This window comes from Dromiciops gliroides, chromosome 3, assembly GCF_019393635.1.
Source record: "Dromiciops gliroides isolate mDroGli1 chromosome 3, mDroGli1.pri, whole genome shotgun sequence".
Lineage (NCBI taxonomy): Eukaryota > Metazoa > Chordata > Mammalia > Microbiotheria > Microbiotheriidae > Dromiciops > Dromiciops gliroides.
In genome coordinates, this window is record NC_057863.1 from 264,829,600 (window position 1) to 264,852,375 (window position 22,776).

General features: G+C 36.3%; 1 protein-coding gene across 5 annotated transcripts in view; it reads left to right on the forward strand.

Annotated features, from left to right (window-relative positions):
- The window catches only part of TTC3 (tetratricopeptide repeat domain 3), a 186,470-nt gene that overhangs the window by 97,074 nt on the left and 66,620 nt on the right, over nt 1-22,776 (forward strand). For all 5 annotated transcript variants that reach the window (XM_043994921.1, XM_043994916.1, XM_043994917.1 and 2 more), the window contains 4 exons: nt 3,473-3,790; nt 7,022-7,288; nt 9,154-9,200; nt 14,255-14,311. In XM_043994921.1, coding sequence (XP_043850856.1) covers nt 3,473-3,790; nt 7,022-7,288; nt 9,154-9,200; nt 14,255-14,311 — 689 coding nt within the window. The remainder of the gene's footprint in view (nt 1-3,472; nt 3,791-7,021; nt 7,289-9,153; nt 9,201-14,254; nt 14,312-22,776) is intronic.

The window sequence follows — 22,776 nt, forward strand, 5'->3', positions numbered from 1 at the left end:
TCAAGTCCTATTCAGTGATAGAGAAGCCATTTAACTTCTTGTGCTCCAGACAGCTGTAGGTTTCTGAGCTGCATATGTGAAAAGAGCTTCCATACCAAGTATTTCCCACACTGAACAACAATAATAATAGCTAGCACGTATTTAGAACTTTAAAGTTTACACATTGCTTTATATGTATTGCCTCATTAATTCTTACAATAGCCCTGTAAAGCAGATGCTATTATTATCTCCAATTTACAGTTGAAGAAACTGAGAAGTTAAGTGACTTGCCCAACATCACACTGCTGTGTTTGTCTTAGGCAGTATTTAAAGTCATGTTGTCATCCTCACTGCAAGCCTAGCACTCTAATCACTATGCTTCTTCATCACCTGTGAAGAAGTTGTAGGTCAGGACCAAAATAAAGTAGCCCTTAGGAAGCTTGGCTTAAATTCAATTCACTGCAAGTCATGATGACATCATCCCTATGTCATGGTCTTCTTCAAAAATGAAGGACAGGGGGCAGCTAGGTGGCGCAGTGGATAAAGCACCGGCCCTGGATTCAGGAGTACCTGAGTTCAAATCCGGCCTCAGACACTTGACACTTACTAGCTGTGTGACCCTGGGCAAGTCACTTAACCCCCACTGCCCTGCAAAAAAAAAAAAAAATGAAGGACAAACAACAACAATGGATTCAGTTACAATCTCTATGCTGACAATTCTCAAATCTACCTGTCCTGCCCTAATTTCTCTGCTGCCCTCTAATGTCACATCTCCCACTGCCTTTCAGACATATTAACCTGAATGTCCAGTAGACATCTTTTTTTATTATTATTATTATTTTTATTTTTGCGGGGCAATGGGGGTTAAGCGATTTGCCCAGGGTCACACAGCTAGTAAGTGTCAAGTGTCTGAGGCTGGATTTGAACTCAGGTACTCCTGAATCCAAGGCCGGTGCCTTATCCACTGTGCCACCTAGCTGCCCCCAGTAGACATCTTAAACTAAATATGTCCAAAACAGAATTCATTATCTTTCCCAAAAAATCCTTCCACCCTTACCCCCTACCTCTTCTAATACTGTGGTTGGCAACACCATCCCCTCAGTCCCTAATGTAGGTGTCATCCTTGTTTCCTCACTATCTCGCACCCCCTCTCCCCCCAGTATCCAGTCTCTTGCCAAGACCTGTCAATTTCACCTTTCACATCTCTTCAATATCCCTCCCTCCTTCTCTCCTCTGACACTGCCACCATCCTGTTATAGGCCCTCATCACCTAATGCCTGTGTTAAGGGCTAAAATTCTAGCTAAACTGTCTAAAATATCTAATGAGTGGTCGCCAATAAATTATAAGCTTTAGCAAGAGTTAGACTTTTAAGCATTTATTAAGGAGAATAAGAATTTGGTAAAGGGAGAGAAAGGCCTAGATTCCTATCTATTAAAGGGAGAGCACATTTCTAGTTCTGCTCTCCACCAGAGTCCAAAGGAAAGAGAGCGAGCGCCAGTCTCTTCCTTCCTCCTCCCACTAGCCCGCATCACTTCCTGACGCCAAAGAAGAGACTCCTGGTCTTGCCCTCAAAGACCTTCGCTTCATGGGTGGAACTCTTCTACAGTAAGTCTCCAGCAGGTGGCGTCATTCCAATCGTTACACCTGCATTACTGTAATAGCTATATTTTATTGTAGTATTGTAATAGATGGGTCTACCTGCTTCAAGTCTCTCCTCACTCCAGACCGTACTTCATTGAGCCACTAAAGTTATTTTCCTAAAGTGCAGACCCATCCATATCACTCCTCTAATCATTAAACTTCAGTGACTCCCTATTAGCTCCAACATCAAATGCAAAATTCTCCTTTTGGAAAAAAACCATCATAACCTAGCCTTCTCCTAGGTCTCCAGTCTTCTTAACCCTTATTCCCTGCCATTTGTTGTCCCATTAACAAGATACCCCATCTTTTAACTTTGGTCACTTTCTCTGGCTGTCCCCCATGCCTGGAATGCTCTCTTCATCTCTGCTTCCTTTCTTCCCTAGCTTATTTTTAAGTTCCAAGTGTAATTTCATCTAATGCAGGAAGATTTTACCAATCCCTCTTAATTCTAGTGCCTCCCCTCTCTTATTTTTTTCCTATTTATCCTGTACATAGCTTGTTTATACATAATTGTCTGCTTGTTGTCTCCCTGATTAGATTGTGAGCTCCTTGAAGGCAAGGGCTATCTTTTGTCTCTTTTTGTGTCCCCAGTGCTCAGCATAGCGCATGGCGCATAGTAGGTGATTGATGTATGTTGATTAACTGACTGGCTATTCTAGTGTCTCATCTACACAAGCAAGCCAAAAAAGAACATTTGTTAAGAAGTACTGCAGAAGAGAGGAAGCATTAGCGTAGCAAAATTCAGGGTAATTCAAGTAGACGGGAACTCCCTTAAAGATATGTTGAAGGCTCTTGACTCAGATTTTAAAGATAAAATATTCCATATACCATAATAACTTTACTTTGGCAGATGTGAGTACTTTGGACCTTAAATTTTAAGAAAAGGAAAAATAATGTATCTTACTGATTTCATCACATTCAGCATTAGCTATTCATCAGACATCTGTTTAATGTATAATATGTATATTAACACTGATTAGAGTGCCACCTTTTTGCTCTGGCGCACAGCCTAAAGAGTAATTGAGAAGTGTTTTTTTTTAAGTGGAGACATTCTGGGTCTCAGAGTTCACCTAGGCACATTTCTCTAGTCCTTTATTTATAAGCTAATATTTTTGATAACATGGTTGTATTCATAAATATTTTTCTTCAGTTTGAAATTTATGGCCTTTTATGTAAAAATAGAACTAGCAAAAAAGTTGATTCAAAATGAAGTTCTCAATTACCTCTTTTGTCGGTCACTTTTATTTTGATAAAAATTTTCTGTCAGTGGCTCTGAATCTACAGCTACAGTACTTTCCATAGTTATTCCCATTTGACTTGTTTGTTGTTCCATATTTAAAAGTTCGTATTTACCTGATATTTATAATAGTTTATATAAATAAATAAAAGAAATATAAAATAAAGCTAACACTTCAGAAAAGAATGGAGATGTATTTCTTTGAAAATATTTGTGACCTGGTAAATATAGAATTACAAAAAGAGGACATTGGACTAAATGATCTGTAACATTTCTTTCAACCCTAAATCTATTGAATTTAAAAATTATCAGTTAAAAAATAAACTATATATACACATACAACATACTACATAATATGGTGTTATACCTGGTCTTTCTCAACTTATTTATTTATTTATTTTTGTGGGGCAGTGAGGGTTAAGTGACTTCCCCAAGGTTACACAGCTAGTAAATGTCAAGTTTCTGGGGTCAGATTTGAACTCAGGTCCTCCTGACTCCAGAGCCGGTGCTCTATCCACTGTGCCACCTAGCTGCCCCCTTTTCTCGACTTATTTAATGATTAATCTTATTATTTAGCTATACTAATGCTGCTGTATATGCTAATTCTATTTTAGGATTTGTACAAAGTTGCCAAATGCCTGATGATAGGATTTTGCAATGTATAAAACAAAATGCTGAGCAAATTAAATCTGGCATCCAGGACGCTTCCAGACTTCTCAGAGAATTGCTTTCTTGGAAGGTAATAAACACGGAGGATTATGCAGATTCTTATTTTAATAGCAGTGTTCTAAGTGAAACAGTGGAGCATCTCATCGAGCATTTGATACGGAAAAACAATAGAGTAAACACAAGAATTTTTCTGCATGTATTGAGTGAGATCGAAGAAATAAATCCCAAACTACGTGACTGGATCCAGAAACTCAATAGTTTAGGTATGTCACTTAATTTGGTATATTTATTAGATCAATTTGATTTTTTTAATTTAAAATTTTTTTTTTAGAAATTTTTAAAATTTTCTTTACCATTTATAATGTAAAAAGAGGTTTTTAAATGAAGAACTGCCATGGCCTTAGGAGATTAAACTGTAGGGAAATGGCATGGTACACCGGAAAGAGGGTGGTATTCAGAGCTTGAAACCCTTATTTTCAATCCCAGATCTGACTTTACAACCTATGTGACCTTGAGCTAGTCACCTAACATCTTTAGTGTTTGGTTTCTTCATCTGCAGAACATCTGAGAGAGTAGAACTGATCTTTTTAAACTTAAAAGCCTATTGTTGCTAAAACTGGCAAACAGAAGGAGTTTTAAAAGGGTGAGAATCACCTCAAAAGTAAATTTTGATCCTGAATAAAAGAAAAATACCATTTGGTTGATGCAGAACATTTGAGGAGACTTAACCTTTTTTGTGACATGGATCCCTTTAGCAATTGGGTGAATTCTTTGGACACTTCATAGCTATAGCTATGAAAATAATAGCATTTTTAAGGTTTGCAAAGTGCTTTACAAATATTAACTCATTTGATCCTAACAACAACCCTGGCAGGTAAGTCCTATTATTTTACCCACTTTACAGATAAGAAAATTGATGCAAACAGAGGTTAAGTGACTTGAATAGGGTGACTGGACCACCCAAGTGCCTAGCCAAATATACTAATTCAATATAACCACCAGAATATAAAAGGAAAACATGTTTTAGATTTTTAAAATTACCTCCTTTCTAAAGTTGTTACTGCTTTATACAGGAAGGCTTTCTTCAGCCTCTGACCCTCCTCCCCCTACCCTAGCTCATACTGCTAGTGCCCTTCTCATACTGCTTTGTATTTATTCTCTATATACTTAAATATGTACCTATTAGCTCCCTCAGGAGAATATAATCTGTTTGAAGTAAGGTTCATTTAATATTTTTTGGTATTGATATCTAGCCCTGAACAGTTGCTGTCACATATTAAGTGCTTAATCAGTATTTATTGATTGTTCGGTTTGCCAAGCTACTGACACTGTCTTGATCTGCTGACTGTCCAGATGGTATATAGTGACTAGCTTGAACCATTGATGGGGAGAGAGCTTTTAATAGCTACCATCAAATCTTACAAATAGAAGAAATAGTAGCAGTTGGCAAGAATGCCATCTTTAGTATTTTGGCTATATATTGTCAAACTGTCTTTCTTATTTCGCTGACAATGTAATGTGCTGTGTATTATAAAATTACAGTAAAATCTTATTATTTTATACTGTTTGGATTCCACAAAATTCAGTTTGCATTAGTAAAAAAGTTCAAGTGAAAAAGAGAGTAAAACAAAATGTAAAATAGATCATTTTGATTATGTAAAATTAAATAGTTTTGCACAAACAAAACTAATGTAATCAAGATTACAAGGGAAGCAGAAAATTGGGAAAGAATTTTTGAAACAAATATCTCTGATAAAGGCCTCATTTCTCAAATATATAGAGAACTGAGTCAAATTTATAAAAATACAAGTCATTCCCCAATTGAAAAATGGTCAAAGGATATGAACAAGCAGTTTTTAGACAAAGAAATCAAAGTTATCTGTAATCATATAAAAAAATGCTCAAAAATGCTCTAGATCACTATTGATCAGAGAGTTGCAAATTAAAACAATTCTGAAGTATCACTTTACACCTTTCAAAATGGCAAATATAACAAAAATGGAATATATTGGATGTTGGAAGGGATGTGGGAAAGCTGGGCCCCTAATCCACTGTTGGTGGAATTGAGAAAAAATCCAACCATTCTGGAGAGCAATTTGGAACTGTGCCCAAAGGGCTATAGAATTGTGCATACCCTTTGATCCAGCATTATCACTGCTAGGTTTATATCCCAAAGACATCCCTAAAAAGAGAAAAAGACCTATTTGTAAATATATATAGCAACTCTTTTTGTGGTGGCTAAGAATGGGAACTCGATCAATTGGAGAATGGCTAAATAAGCTGTGGCATATGGTGGTGATGGAATATTATTGTGCTATAAGAAATGACAAGCAGGATTATTTTAGAAAGGCCTGGAAAGACTTGTATGAACTGATGTACAGTGAAGAGAGCAGAACCAAGAGAACATTGTATACAGAGACTGCAATAGTGTTTGATGAAGAACTGTGAAAGACTTAACTATTCTCAGCAATACAATGATCCAAGACAATCCCAAAGGATTAATGATGAAACATACTATCTACCTCCAAAGAAAGAACTGATATTGATGGAACACAGACTGAAGCATGTTGTTTTTCACTTTCTTTCATTTTTTTCTTTTATTCAAGTTTTCATATACTCAATGACTGATATGGTAATGTATTTCATAATCATACATGTATAATCTATATCTGATTGCTTACTGCTTCAGGGAGCAGGGAGGGGAAGGAGGGATAAAAATTGGATAAAGCACTGGCCCTGGATTCAGGAGGACCTGAGTTCAAATCCGGCCTCAGACACTTAACACTTACTAGCTGTGTGACCCTGGGCAAGTCACTTAACCCCAATTGCCTCACAAAAAAAAAAAAAGAATGTAAGTGGGGGCAGCTAGATGACACAGTGGATAGAGCATCGGCCCTGGAGTCAGGAGGGCCTGAGTTCAAATCCGGCCTCAGACACGTAACACTTTCTAGCTGTGTGACCCTGGGCAAGTCACTTAACCCCAATTGCCTCACCAAAAAAAAAAAAGTTAAAGTAAAATTTGTACTAAGTATTTTAAGTGCTTTCTCTTAAAATTTTATTTTTTATTATTGTTGGGCAGCTGGGTAGCACCGTGGATAGAGTGCCAGGCCTAGAGTGAAGAAGACCTATCTTCCTAAGTTCAAATCTGGTCTCAGACACTTATGACCTTGGCCTGTCATTTAACTCTGTTTGCCTCAGTTTCCTCATCTGTAAAATGAGCTGGAGAAGGGAATGGCAAACCACTCTAGTATATTTGTCAGGAAAACCCCAAAATGGGGTCACAAAGAGTGACTAAAACAATTGAACAACAAATTTTAAATGCTGTTTCTTAAAAGGTTATTTATGTTATTCATTTCTACTTTGCTTTCTTAAGCAAAGTTGAACTTCACAGCAAAGGTAAAATGGATATTTTTTTTCACATTAGTAGGAATTTAAGAGAGATATAAATCCTTAATAAGAAATTGTATTTTGATCAAGGATTGTTTTTATTTCAGGTTTGGATGCTACAAGGATGTTTTTTTCTCGTTATGGTGATTGTGTTAAAAAGCTTGATTTTAAACTTGTAACTGTTCTCTGGAGTGAGAAATATGGTCATAAACTAGACCACATAATAAGCAGTTGTGAAGAGAAAAAGATGGTTGAATATTTCAGTAATCCAGGATCATTGAAGGAAGCTCGCTACATAATATGGCTATTAGAAGATAATAGAGAGAAGTTTCCAGCACTGCATAATGCTTTAGATGAATTCTTTGATATAATGGGTATGTAATAGCAACAGTATAATACATTCACCTGAGCTTTTTATTTTGTCTTTTATTCTGCCTAACCTTAGGTAATTCTTGGAAGTAATGAACTTGAATTTTCCAACTGTAATAATCTCATCATTTATTTGAAATATTTTATTTCAGAAATAGAACAAAAATATTATCAACTTTATGTTGGAGGAACTAAGAACCATATATTCAGATAGAATAATGAGGTTTTATTTGAAATTTACTATTGTTTGGGTAAATCAGGTCTATGAAAAATGAAAATTCAGTTTAGTTACTGACCCTTCCTTATTCTTATTTGCCCAGGAAAAATAGTAAAATTATATTTTTAACTATATGTGTATCTTAGGACTTTCTACTAAGGTGTTCCCACCTCTATCTTATGGGATGAAGGCTGTGATATGAGAGCACAAGCTCTGTCAAGTTCTACCAGGCTAAAGAGGCTTTGAGATAAAGCTTGGAAATGAACCATATATTTGTTGTCTGAAGACTACCCTAAGTATGGAGAGGTTCATCATCAGGATGTCCCCCCAAACAATGAATGTATAAAGTCTCAAAGACTTTACTAAATTATAGAGGGATTTTGTCCTTCACAAGTGTTAGAATGAGTCCAATGTTAATGACAGTTCATTTTCTTAAAGTATTTTAGTATTTAGATCAGTTTTTGAGGACTTTTGTAAATTTTGAGGTTTAGCCATTTTAAAGGCTTTTTTGTATGTATAAGTTAATGTAATCACTTAGATTGATACTCATTATGAAAAAGTGTATATTACTTAAGGTGAAAGAGGCAGGACCTGTTCAAATAAAGTATCATATATAAAACTCAAGAAAATATGTGACTTATTTAGTATCAGTTAATGCGTATCAAAGGCAGAATGGTACTTTTTAGCATAAGAATAGTATAATGTTAATTTTTATATGCCATCTGGTATTCATTTCAATTAAAACCTATTAATACAAGTGACAGTCTTGTATTCAAAAATACAATTTGGAAAACAGGAAGCCTGGATTTTCTAGTCTAAGCTCTGCCACTAACCAGCTATGTAATATTGAACAAGTCACCAAATTATTCTGTGCTTAAATTTCCTCATTCCTTCATGCCTATTTATATGTAATTATGTGTGTACACATGCCTCAAGAAATGAAACTTTTTCTTGCTATCTTATTTTAAGAGGCAAAAATTAGAGTTGGGTCAGGGAAGAGAAAACTACAAAATGTTCCAAAAATCAGGTTGTTTCACTCCATTGTAAAATATTGGTTCTCTGGTGAGGAGTTTCCTCATTAAGAGTCTCACACAAAGTAAAATGACTTAATTTTTCTAAAGCAATTTTTTCATGCTTGGGAAGTAATTTTCAAATTGATACCCAAAATAGATAGCCTAAATTGGACTGCTAATATCATAAAATTCTACTGAAGTGACTGAGCTGAGAAAAGCAGATGATTATGTCACATAAGAACAAAGACAGAATTTAACCCAAGTAAGTCACCCTCTATGGCATCATCTGGAATAAAAAATGGAATGCCTTTGACTGTAGGTGTTTCTGTTTACAGCAAGGAACACCAAACAGTAATCGACCAGGAAAGTATGTTTTCAAATCCTGTTTTAACAAATACACCAGAAGAACTAAAATAGTGTATTCAGTGGTTCTATAATAAATATATTCTTCTCCATTTAATTTGCTATTTAATCAAATTTTGCTCTAGCAATTTTGCTTTGGGGGTTTTTTTTGATCCAAAGTTGCATAAAGACTATTAGTAGTATAATATTGCGTTCCTTCATTTCACATCTGGGATAATTTCCCCAGTGGTTTTAGTATGCCTTGTAAACATGTATATAATTATTTATCTTTCAATAGATGGCCCTTGTACTATATTAAAGAAACAAGAGAATGAAGATATTTCAGTAAGTTATTGTTTTGCTATATTCATATTTCATTTTATAATGTATCCTAGTTCCCTAATATTTCAGTAAAAAGTTTTTTAAGTTTTAATTAATATCTTTTCTTCTTGCTTAACCTTTATTTCTGATTGTACCCATTCCTTACCCCCTCTCTAGCAAGCCATACCTGGTAACAAAGAATTTAAAAAAGAAAAAAAAATTGGTTCCCCCAAACTAATCAACACATTATCATAAACAGACTATATGCAGTGTTCCATATCTATATAGTCTCCCACCTCCATAGGCAAGAAAGAAATACATTTTATCGTCTCTTCTACAGAGCCAAATTTAATCATCATTTATACATCATTTGTTTATATTATTATTGTTCTTATTTGCATTGTTGTCATTATTTATATCATTTTTTTGGTCCTATCTACTTCACTTTGCATCAGTTTCTGTGTCTTCACATGCTACTCTGAATTCAGGTACCATGATTTGTTTAGCCATTCTTTAATCCATAGGCATGTATTTTGTCTCTTTTTCTTTGCTACTACATAATCACAGAATTAACGAATTTTATAGCTGGAAAGATCTTATATGGCCGTCTGGTCCAACCCATGCCTCTATAACATGCCCTATAAATGGTCATCCAGCCTGTACTTAAAGACCTCTAATTAGGAACTTTCCATGTGTTGAGATAGCCCGTTCCACTTGTGGACTGTTCTGATTGTTAGATAGTTGAGAAATATCTACCCTGAATTTGCCTATGGGCAACTTCTAATCATTTTTCCTAGTTCTGTTCTCTTGGGCTAAACAGAACAAGCTTATTTGCTCCCCTGCATCTGGGGTATTTTATTGAAATGGAAACCGTTCTACTCAACTCTACATAAGGACACTGGAGGCTACAAATCGACTTAGAAAACTTGTATTTTGTTCAATATAACCCAAGCTACATTTTAATCTGTTTTGTCTCACACTCTGGAGTGTTGCAGGTTGGGCTTTGTGTTTGAAATCTCTGCTGTACCTGATCTCTTCTCTTCTCCAAATTTAACATGCCTTTTTGCTTTAATCAGTCTTATATGACATAGATCTGAAGTTCTTCCCCATCCTGGATTCTCTCCTCTCAGTAGTCTTTAGCTTATCATGTCTATAAACTGTGACATCCTAGAAACTGAACCTAATACTCCAGGGAGGAGTAGAATGGAACTCTCACTTAGCTATTCCTGAAAGTTATGTCTCTCTTAATGAAGCCCAAGATTCCATTGTTGTTATTCAGTTGTTTTAGTCATGTTTAGCTCTTCTTGATCCCATTTTGGGGTTTTCTTGGTAAAGATGGTTTGCCATTTCCTTCTCCAGGTCATTTTACAGATGATGAAACTGAGGCAAACAGGGTTGGGTAACTTGCCCAGAGTCACATAGCTAGTTAGTGTCTGAGGCCAAATTTGAATTCATGAATATGAGTCTTCCTGATTCTGTCCACTGCACCACTTATATGCAAAAGATCCCATTAGTTGTTTCTTTTGGGGCAACTAGGTGGCACAGTGGATAAAACACTGGCTCTGGATTCACAAAGACCTGAGTTCAAATGTGGCCTCAGGCATTTGACACTTACTAGCTGTGTGACCCTGGGCAAGTCACTTAAACCCTCATTGCCCCACAAAAAAACAAACAAAAAAATAATAATAAAGTTGTTTCTTTTTTTCCCAGTCATGTCTGATTCTTCACGACTCTAAATGGGGTTTTCTTAGAGCAGCTAAATGACACAGTGGATAGAGTGCTGGGCCTAGAATCAGGAAAACTCTTCTTCATGAGTTCAGATCTGGCTTCAGACACTATAAAATTGAGTTGGGAAAGGAAACCACTCCAGTATCTCTGTCAAGATCCCATTATTATTTTTTTTTGTCTGCCACATAACACTTCTGAATCAAATTGAGTCTTCGGTTCACTAAAATACACAGATCTTTTTGTATTCAATTATAATTTTATATTTATCACTATTGAATTTCATCTTATTATATTAAGCCCAATGCTCAAGTTTCTCATGATCTTTTTGGTTCCTGACTTTATCGTCCATTGTGTTTGATGTCCCTCTCAGTTTTGTATCATCTGCAGATTTGATGGGCATGCCATCTGTTCCTTTATCCAAACCATGATCAAATTGTTAACCCAAGCTCTCTGGGGTACTCTATTGGAGACTGCCTGCCACCTTGACGTTGAACCATTAAATACTCCTTAAAGTTGTTTTAATGTTTTTGTTGTTCTTTCCATTTACATTATTTTAGTCATTATGTGAATTGTTTCTCTGGTTCTTCACTTTGGTTAGGTTTATTTAAGCCTTTCCATTCCTCTCTTAGTTTGTCATATTCATTCTATTATATTCAAATCATATTCAATCCTTTTGCTCCTATAGAAAGTGGCATGAATATTGGATATATATGGGACCCTTCTGGTTTTTTACTTCTTTGGGGTATATGGCTAGCAGTGGAATCTCTGGGTAGAAGGTTTGAGCTCATTTTCTTAGCATAATCCCAAATTGCTTTCCAGGATGGTTGTTCCAATTCACAACTCCATGAACAATATATTTATATGCCTATCTTCTACACCCGTTTTAGCATTGACTATTCCAGTTTTTTAGGTGTAATATGAAATCTCAGAATTGTTTTTATTTGCATTTCTTCTTTTAATGAGTAGGAGTAATCTTTCATATTGTTGTTAATAATATATGCTAATTTTTCATGAATCTTTCAGTGAAAAAGATATTTTACAATTACCTATGTTAAATATGTATTTGAAAGGCAATGTTGTTTAGTGACTTGAAGATTAGCCTTGGAGTGAAGATACATGGGTTCAAGTCTTATTTCTGATATGCACTATCTGTGTGACCCTGTATATTTCAACTGACTTTTCCCCATTCTCCAAGTAACCCTCAAAGAAAGGAATTCTCACTCTGTAATCTCAAGTGGTACATGGATAGATTTCAGGAGACTAAACTTGGATGGGAAAAATATTTTCATGATATTTTTAGTATGATTGGTTTCCTTTGTAATCCTATGCATTTTATTTTAAGCATTTCAAAATATTCTGAGAAGGGGGGGTGGTGTCAGTAGGCTTTACCAGACTACCAAAGGGGTTTGTGATACAAAATAAAGATAAAGAGTCCCATCTTTAAGACTTTAAATTACACATTAAGAGCCAGTCTTTATTAGTGGAGAGAGTTCTCTATTCCAGTGAAATCATAGGTGATTTCCCCGCACCCCCCCCCCCAAGAGAGATGCAAAAAGTTGTCACTTCTTATTTTCTGCAGTTGCCTTACATGTGGTTGTTTTATTATTGTTGTTGTTTTTGGTTGTTGGGTTTTGGGTTTTGGTTTTTTAGTCATCTGATAATGATTTATGGCATTTCCTTTCTGCCAAGCCAGGCCTTAGACAACTGGTAAGGTCAGGAGAAAAGTAGGATAGAACAAAGAACGAGGCATGTTTATGAGTGCTTTCCACTGGAATTTTTTTTTCCAAAACCAAATTAAAATTATTTTTGTGTTATCCTTTGGATATATTACCCTTCACTTTTCCCTTTCTATTGTAGAAAACAGCTCTACTTTTCTGTTGAACTCAGAGCACATAATCAACAATTAACTGCATAATGCTACATAATGTCCATTCTTGGGTTTTTTCGAATAGGGCCTTCAGGATCTCAGCACATTTAACTTTAGCTGGAAATGGATAATTAACATGCTGACATGACAATACAGTGTAGATGATCTTTGTTTTTCTTAAAACATTTAAGTTCTGCTGTTTTGCCTTATGAGGATTTTGGAACACAAAGTGGGTTTCTTCTTAGTTACCCCTGCAATTTAGTTTGACTCGGTTGAATCTGGAATGTTCACTCCAGAATTGTATTTTTTTAGTAGCTCAAAGAGCTATTTTCTCTGTTTTGGCAAATAATTTTAATTATGTATGTAGATAAAGAAAGATAATGTTTTCTGAATGAAGTTTTCAAAGACAAAAAACAAAGAAACATGTTAAATTGTAAATGTGGCATTACTTATGAGATCATAAAAGAATGTAAAAGTATTAATCATATAGCCAGTTATCTAATGACTGAACAATTACTTTAAATTACATATGACCTGGCCTTGTGAAATATTATAATTTTGTGTTAAAAATATAATTCCTAGAGGGGCAGCTAGGTGCACAGTGGATAAAGCACCAGCCCTGGATTCAGGAGGACCTTAGTTCAAATGTGGCCTCAGACACTTGATGCTTACTTGCTGTATGACCCTGGGCAAGTCACTTAACCCTCATTGCCCCGCAAAAAAAAAAAAAATAATAATCCCTTGTCTTGCTGATGAAGGCACAAAAGTATATATTTTGATTTTAGAAGAATGATTTTTAGCAAAATTTTTAATTATTTTTATTACTGTGAATTAACTACTAAAGGATTTGAGGAGAAACCCTATAATATTATTCATTTTTAACCATAAAATGCCTTCCCTCCAAAATTCATTTTACAGAACATTTCCTCACAGGTAAGAACTAAAAGTATCATCACCCCTTTTTTACAGATGAAGAAACAAATATTGAGATAGATGAAGTAATTTGGCCCATGTCACATAACCAATTAGTAGAGGAGTTTTTACTTCAATCCAGGTTTTCAAAGTCAAGGCTTTTCCCACCATACCAGGCTAACTGATAATCCATTGAAACCGGTGCTTGATCTAGCATCCAGAATCTGGTGTCTATAAAATTTCACTTCAAGAAATAGATTTCATGAGGGGCAGCTAGTTGGCACAGTGGATAAAGCACCAGCCTTGGATTCAGGAGGACCCGAGTTCAAATCTGGCCTCAGACACTTGACATGTACTAGCTGTGTGACCCTGGGCAATTCACTTAACCCTTATTGCCCCTCAAAAAAAAAGAAATAGATTTCATGGAACACATAAAATACAGTCATTATAAGGATAATTCATTAAGTTATATATCTATATTTATTACTTGAGGGGGTATATTATTGGATCCAGTACTCCAAAATGCTATTTCCTGAATGTATATCAACTGATAATTTTTTTCTTTTTCTAGACTAATGGTATTAAGGTAAAAAACAAAACCAGAAAAAAGAAGCACAAAGAATCAAAGGTAATCGGTCTTTTGTGTATGTGTTCTATTAAACTAAGGTTTTTAGGATAGAAATTGGTTGACTCTTGTGGTAACTTTCAAATGTTTGGCAGGGAAAAACCTCAGAATTTTTCAGTATAACATACTGTTTTCATAAATGTTGATTTTTAGTTAGATTGGTGTCCAGTTCTTCTATATGTGTTACTCTACTAATTTCACAGACTCGGAATTTGAGAATTAGAAGGGAGTTCCATCTTGTCCAACCTATACCTGAAAAAGAATCTCTGCTGTAACCTACATAGTCATCCAGCTTGGAGACCTCAGAGAACCTACTTTCATTGTTGTTGTTTTTGTTTGTTTGTTTGTTTTGGGTGGGGGGGAGAGGGTTAAGTGACTTGCCCAGGGTCACACAGCTATTAAGTATAAAGTGTCTGAGGCCTGACTTAAACTCAGGTCCTCCTGAATCCAGGGCCGATGCTCTATCCACTGCACCGCCTAGCTGCCCTGAGAACCTGCTTTCTAAATCAGCCCATTCCACTTTGGGACACCTCTAGTAGTTAGAAAGTTTGTCAGTTCCAAATTTGCTTTTTGGCCACTTTCACACATTTTCTCTAGTTCTGCCCTTTGGAGATTAAACGAAACAAGTTTAATCCTTCTTCTCCATGAAAACACCTGAAATACTTGAACATGTCCCTCATGAGTATTCTCTCTAAATTAGAAGTCTTGACATAGTCTTTCTTTGCTAGGCTGTGCTGGGTAAATTATTCACTTTTCTGGATGTTTTCCTCAAGATTTTGGAGGTGTTTGTGGAGAGGATCTCATTGTACTATCTTGGCTTTGCCTCCTGGACTTTGCATTTTAAAAAATGAATTGATGGGCAGCTAGGTGGCGCAGTGGATAAAACACCGGCCCTAGATTCAGGAGTACCTGAGTTCAAATCCAGCCTCAGACACTTGACACTTACTAGCTGTATGACCCTGGGCAAGTCACTTAACCCCCATTGCCCCGCCAAAAAAAAAAAAATGAATTTGGCAGTATAGAACACTAAAACTAATGGTAGAATAAGTTTAGAATATTTCTTTGAGAAAAGGAGAAACAATAGTCTTAATGTTTGAAAGACTAAAATCCATCAAGTTATATAAAGATACTTTATCTAAAATACATGAAATTGAGAGATTGATACTATATAAAATAGAGATTGATTGAAAATTTTATTTGAAATATTCCAGATGATAGAATTACTTGGAAAGACTAACCAAAAAAATCATTAAATGCAATTAAAAATATTGGAGGCAAAAGCAAACCTTTAGGTCTAAATTGGTCAACTTTGCTGTTCCCCTCTGGTTGTCTCTCTTTGAGTTGGCAGCTTTTGATCAATAAAAGCAGACAAGCGTGTAATGTGGTGGTGTTTTGCTGCTGTGACTGGCTTCTCCCTGGGAGAAAGAGCAAGACGAAGTGTTTGGGTGAAAAACAAGGAACTGTAAAGGTGACTTTATTAGCTTTGGAGTTGTGAAGAAGCTTAGGGATTAAATTTGGAAAGAGGAAATCTGGGAAAACATGAGAAGTAGAAAGAGGAAGAGAAGTTTGCCTCCAAAAATGTGGGGAAAAGGTAGAGAATCTGAAAAGGAGAAGGTGAAGGATCCAAAAAGGAGCAATAGAAGCAGGAAAAGGCAAAAAACTCAAAGGGGAGAAAGGCATAAAGGACTTAAGGAGGAAAGTTAGGTGGTTGGTAAGAAATGGTTAAGAGAAGGGAAAAGAAGTTAGTAATATCTGAAAAGGTAGATTTTCATCTCTAAACCTAGTATACTACCTGGACATAGTAGGTGCTTAAAAAATACTTATGAATTGAAGGGAAGAGCAGTGATCATTGAAATATGAGATTCTTCCTAAAGAGGAGGGAGCTAGACATTGTGAAGAAGTAGCTTGTACTCCAAGGAATGGTGCTGTGTTTTCATAAGTTCTTTTAGGTAAGAGATCACCCAGCAAGGGTCAGAGGAAGAAGAAATGAGTAGTGATTGGCACCTTCCTGCTGGGAGCCAGTTATGGAATTAACAACAGTAGACAGATCTGATGTCTTCAGAAATTCTCCCAAGACTTGTTAAATCACACGAGTAGTACCTATTATTGGTGATTTATGTGGATATAAACGCTAAAAGGAAACTAGAAAACATTGCTGAAGATTTTTTAAAACTTAAATTTATTTCATTTTCAGTCCAAATTCTTTCCTTTCCTCCCCCTCTTCTATCCATTAAAAAGACAAGAAAAAAACAAAACCCATTAAAAATATGTATAGTCAGGCAAAAAAAATTTCCATGTTAGCTCTGTGTGTGTGTGAGAGAGAAAAACAAGAACTACTTCTACAATTTGCACTCTTGAGTCCATCATCTGGCTTTCTGGAATTGGATAGCGTGTTTCATCTTAAGTTCTTAAGAATTATGGTTGGTCATTATTTTTATCAGAGCTAAGTCTTTTAAAGATGATTTTCTTGACAATAATGCTGTTAGACATATTGTTCCACAGGTTCTACTCATTTTTCTAAACCCATCCCCTTCATTCAGTTTCCAATTCTTTTCTACTACAAAAAAGTGCTGCTATAAACATTTTTTATGAGTCCTTTTTATCTTTCTTTGATGTCTTTGGAGTATAAACCTGGTATGATATTGTTGGGTCAAAGGGTTTTGTTGTTGTTCAGTCATTTTTCATTTGTGTCTGACTCTTTGTGACCCTATTTGGAGTTTTCTTGGTCTTTGCCAAGAAACCCTTCTGCTCCATCTCATTTTACAAATGAGAAAACTGAGGCAAACAAGGTTAAGTGACTTGCCCATGGTCACACAGCTAGTAAGTGTCTGAAGCTGGATTTGAACTCAAGAAGAGCAACCTTCTTGACTTCAGGCCCAACACTCTATCCACTCCACCATCTAGTTGCACAAGGGCTCAAAAGGTAGGCACAGTTTAATTGTTTTCAGGGTATAGTTCCAAATTGCTTTCTAGAAGGGTGGGACCAATTCACTGTTCCACCAACAAAAAATTAGTATACCTGTTTTCCCACAACCCCTCCAGTATTTATTTTCCTTTTTGTCATTTTAACCAATGTGATGGGTTTGAGGTTGTTCCAGTTTGTATTTCTCTAATTATTTTGAGTGATTTAGGACATTTTTCCCCATCACTATTGATTGCTTGGATTTCTTCCTCTGAAAACTACACTTTCATCTCCTTTGACTATTTATCAATTGGGGAACGGTTTTTATTCTTATAAATTTGACTCAACTCTCCATATGTTTTAGAAATGGAACCTTTATCAGAGAAACATGCTGCAAAGATTTTCCCCCCATTTTTCTGCTTTTCTTCTAATTTTAGCTACACTGATTTTGTTTGTAAAAAAACCTTTTTAACTTTATATAATCAGATTTATCCACTTTGCCTGTGAACTATTTTTCTCACTTGTATGGTTATGAACTCCTTTCCTGCCCTTAGATGTAACAGGTAATTATCATTTAGTGAAAAGTTACTTATGTTGTCACCATTAATGTCTAAGTCACTATGACTTCTTTCCTGGTCAGAATTCAATCTAATGCTTTCTCGTTCTTTGTCAGGAATAGAACTATACTCTGGTACTTCTTTCACTGCCCCATATTGACTCTGGCTCAGTATTGTTTAAAATGAGAAAGTCTTAGGCAAAAAACTTAGTGTTTTCATCACATCTATCAAAGGCATGAAATTCCAAAGAGAAAAGATGATCTGGGAAGTGAATGCTAGTTAATAAAATGGTGTCTGAGACTGAAATTTTAATTTCAGGATCATAGGCTAAAATAATGACGGATTACTGTCCAGGAAAAGACAAATAAAATCTGGTAAGAATATCTTTGATAAGTTTTGTAAGTATATCAGCAGCCTAGACGTGGCCACCTCCTTTCTCTCTAGAATGCCTTTTTTATTCCTTTCTGCCCTCACACTGGCAGGTCTGATATTTCCAGAGATGGATAATCAGAGCTACAGCTCAGACTCAAGGTCCCATGAGTAACCAGTTGTGGAGGTTATACACTCCTACACTTTGCCATGGTATTTCTTGAATCCCCACTGGTGTGTCCTTATTTACCCAAAATCAGTCACCATGACAAAAGGCAAAAGCAAAGCTAATTATTACATCATATTTACTCAGCAGTAATCAAAATATCATGATATCTACACAACCTGAGTCACACTCTCCTACATATACACACAGTGTTAGTGGAGAAGAGTGGGCACACATAGACACCTACTGAGCAGGCACATGACTGAGGAAAGCACAAGTGCTCACAACTTTGGAGCAAGACTTGATGTCCTTGTTCCTTTCAGGAACAATAAGTACCACATGAAAACACTTCCGTGCTGTAGTAGTCCTCACATCACCCCTGGTGGACAGACCTATTCCTCTTCTCCCAAACTGATGAAGCTAAAAGAAAGTATTATGCTGTTGTAGTGACCAGCAGTTTTCTTGATCCAGAGACCTATGAAGGTTCTTAGCTTGGCTTGCTGATCAGTGTAGCCAGAAAGCTGCTGCTGCTTTTATTTTTTCTACATTAGTCATGTTGTGAAAGAAGAATCTGAACAAAAGGGAAATATCTCAAAAAAAGAAAAAACAAAAGTAGAAACAGTATGGTTCAATCTGCATTCAGAATCCACAGCTCTTTTTTCTGGACGTGGAGAACATTTTCCACTATGAGTTCTTTGGAATTGTCTTGAATCATCCAGCAAGCTTCTTAATCAACAATATTCTGCATTATGCAGTCATATCCAAGTTTCTTCTTACAACCAAGAAGATGCAGTGCCTCTTTTCTCCCTCTGTTGCTCCCTCTCTGTACCTGATGGGAAGTAGAACAATTACTCATTGCAGCAGGGTTCAACTCTGTTCAAACTACAACGCTCTAAGCACAGCATTTAAAGCCTTTTCATCAACTGACTCTTCTGCTGTGTTATTTACACTGCTCTTGATGACTTTTTAACTTAGCTGTGTCACAGTTGGCATTTCACCCCTCTATTTGTTGACTCTTAATTCATCGAACATGAGCCTTTTAGTCATAAGCGAATCATCTTTTTTTCTTATGAGGGTAAAATTCACAAAATGCACCTTTCTGTCGCTAGAAAACTATAGTCCTTATTTAATCACCCCATAGCTTCCAAACAGTTGTTCGATATACTCTTTTGTGAGTTAACCTTCTGAGCTCTAAAATGGTTACATACAAATGACCTAAGGGTATTATGGTACTCTGTAGCTTCAATGATTTCTCTGCCCTCAAACTGTTCCTCCCAGTCCAATCATCTGAGAGATTATCTATCTGGCCTTCCTAACAGCTTGTTTCTTTTGAAATGTTTTGATGGAAAAAAAAAATTATATACACAGATTTTATAATTTTTGCATGCACAGAAGTTTTTTCTGCCCCTTTAAACATCTAAGCTGTTTGCATTTTAAATGGACAGTACTTTGCACAAATCCAATCAAAAGGGCTTTAAATGGAAAAGGAATAAAACTACATCTCTTTATTCACCAAGCTAAATAATATAGAGCATAGCTACAAGATAAGAATAGCAGTAGACAAAACCTCAAGTTTATAAGTAGAAAAATCCAAGGGGTCATTAACAAAATTCAAGGCCTCCAAAGATCAGTACACAAATACACAGAACTTGAATAACAACAAAATGACCTAGACATTTGCCTCTTGGAGACAAATACGTAACTATCACTAAGACTTAGAATATGACACTGGAAGAGTGTACCTTATTTAAAAAGAACCAGCTGGGTAAAGGTATTGGGGAGGAAGAGGGGAAAGACAGATGAATTTATATCACATATTAAGAATATGTTGCCATATGAGGAAGTCCTGGAACTAGAGTAAAGGGAAAAAATGAGTGAAGACTAACATAACTAGAAACAAAGACAATATTGGCTTTGCAGCATCCATTAGAAAGAAGAAATAAATGGAGAAACACCAGAGGAGAAGCAACAGAAACCACTAACCAGGCTAGAAAGGGAAGAAAAGAGATCAGACAAAGGAGAATAGCAGCAAACAAACTGGACAATGCCTGGAGCAGCAAAATCCACAGAAGAATGTACTGAAATCATCTTCTAACCAAGAACGGCTTGGAAGGTCAGAAGGAGGGAGCTGCTGTGCTGAGACAGGAGTGGAGCCCAACCCCACAGTCACCCTGACACAGATCCAGTCCCAGAAAGGCCTCACCAGAGAAGGAGACCCCCACAGCCTCTGAATCAGATGAAGCACCAGTGTCATCTGTAACTAAGTTCACAGTCTGCTGAGAGGGCTGAGCCCTTGGTAGGGGGGAGACTACAGGGCTTTATGCTGGTGCTGAGATAGAACTTGGGTTTTTCACCCCCTGCTGGGAACCAGGAGGTAGGCTTGAGTAGCAGGGGCCCAGGTGGGGGTGGGGCACAGGCTCATCAGAGCTGACAACCACAACACACAAAGCTGGTTGATTAGCAAGTAGGTCTGGGGTCATCTACAGACCAGGGAACAGGGCAGGCAAGTGAAGAACCTGATCCTCCTTAAATCATATCACCTGGGACTTCTGAAGCTTGGGATACTGCAGCCTGGAAACAGTGCCCCACTTTAAGGAGCTAAAAGGCAAGTAAAAGAAAGGCAAGATAAGCAGAGAGAAAAAAGTGAGGACCATAGAAAGTTTCTTCAGTGACGAGGAAGATCGAGGAGCACCCTCAGAGGAAGATGTCAACGTCAGGGCACCTATATCTAAATCTTCCAAGAAAAATATTAATTGGTTTCAGGCCTTAGAGGCGCTCAAAAAGGACTTTGAAGAAGAAATTAAATGAGGTTATAATGTGAGAAAATGTGATAAAACCTAGAGGTGGCCAGAATACTCGCTCACTTGCTCGCTCGCTCTCTCTCTCTCTCTCTCTCTCTCTCTCTCACACACACACACACACACACACACACACACACACACACACACACCTGTAAAAGTATACCAAGAAGGAAAATAATAAAACTGAAGGGAATTGGCTCTAAGTTCCTCTTCCATCCAGTCTGGAATTGTGCTGTCTTTATGCCAGAGTCAAAAGACTGAAAAAATAGGGGGGAAAATCAGGAAGAAATAACTTAAGAATTATTGGTCTACCTGAAAGCCACAGCCAAAAAAGGAGCCTAAATAACATCTTTTAATACATGTTATTTAAGCTGTACTTCCCATTCTCTTCCTTCTCTCCTTGAGAAAAAAAATTTAATCCTCAATATATAGCTGCCTAATCTAGCAAAACAAATCTCCACATTAACCACGTCTACATTTTATGTTCATTAGTGCTGTAAGGAGTTCTTTCATCTCAGTTTAACATGGTGTTGACCAAAATTATAAAATCTTTTGAAGTTGTTTTTCTTTATAATGTTGTCACTGTGTAAATTGTTCTGCTATTTCTTCTCATGACAGTCAGAACTTGGCCCAGTACTTGGCATAGAGTAGGCTAGAGACTTATTAACTGCCTGTTGACTTGCATCAGTTCATAGAAGTCTTCCTAGTTTTCTCCAAAATTGTGTCTGTTGCCATTTTTATGGCACAAAAATTACATTCAGATGCTATAAATTGTTTAGTTATTCCCCAATAGAAGAAATATATTAATTTCCAATTTGGAGCTACTATGGAAAGAAGTTCTGTAAGTATTTTTGTACATAAAGATTCTTTTCCTCTTTCATTTAGTAGGGTTATAGACCTAGTAGTATAGCTGGGTAAAAGGTTATGCACAGTTTAATAACTTTCTGGGCATAGTTCTACATTGCTTTCCATACGTATACTCAGTAAAGATTAAAGAGGAAAAAGATCCATATATTTAAATTCATACATACATACATATATGGCAACTTCTCTTTTTTGTAATGGGCAAAGAATTGGAACCTGGTTTTGGGGGTGGGGTGTGTCGATCAATTGGAGAATGGTTAACCAATTTGTGGTATATAAATGTATATGCTTTTTAAAAACAAACAAACCTAGGAAAACTTGCATGAAATGTTGTAAAGTGAAGTAAATAAAACCAGGAGGATAATTGATTCAGTAATAACAATCTTATAAAAACAGATTAAAAGACTTAGGAATGCCATTTGAGATAGTAACTAACTAAGATTCTGGAGGATTCATGATGAAACATATTACCCTACCTCGTGACAGAAAAATGGTAAACTCAGAGCATAGATCGAAACTTGGAGGGTATATGGGGGACATTGCCAATGTGGGAATTTGTTTTACTCAATGGTATGTATCTGTAACAACAGTTTTCTTTTTTAATTGGAATGGGAAGGTTGGTACAGAAGAGGGAGAAGTGAATGTTCAGTGATTGAAAAAAATCAAATTTAATTTTTAAAAATATTGCTTTCCTGAATGACTGGACCAATTCACAGCTAAGCTAAGGGGGAGAAATGCTGCAAATAGCCTAGAAGAAAGAAATAAAAAACTGAGGAGCTACAGTTAGGATCACACTAGATTTTTAGCAG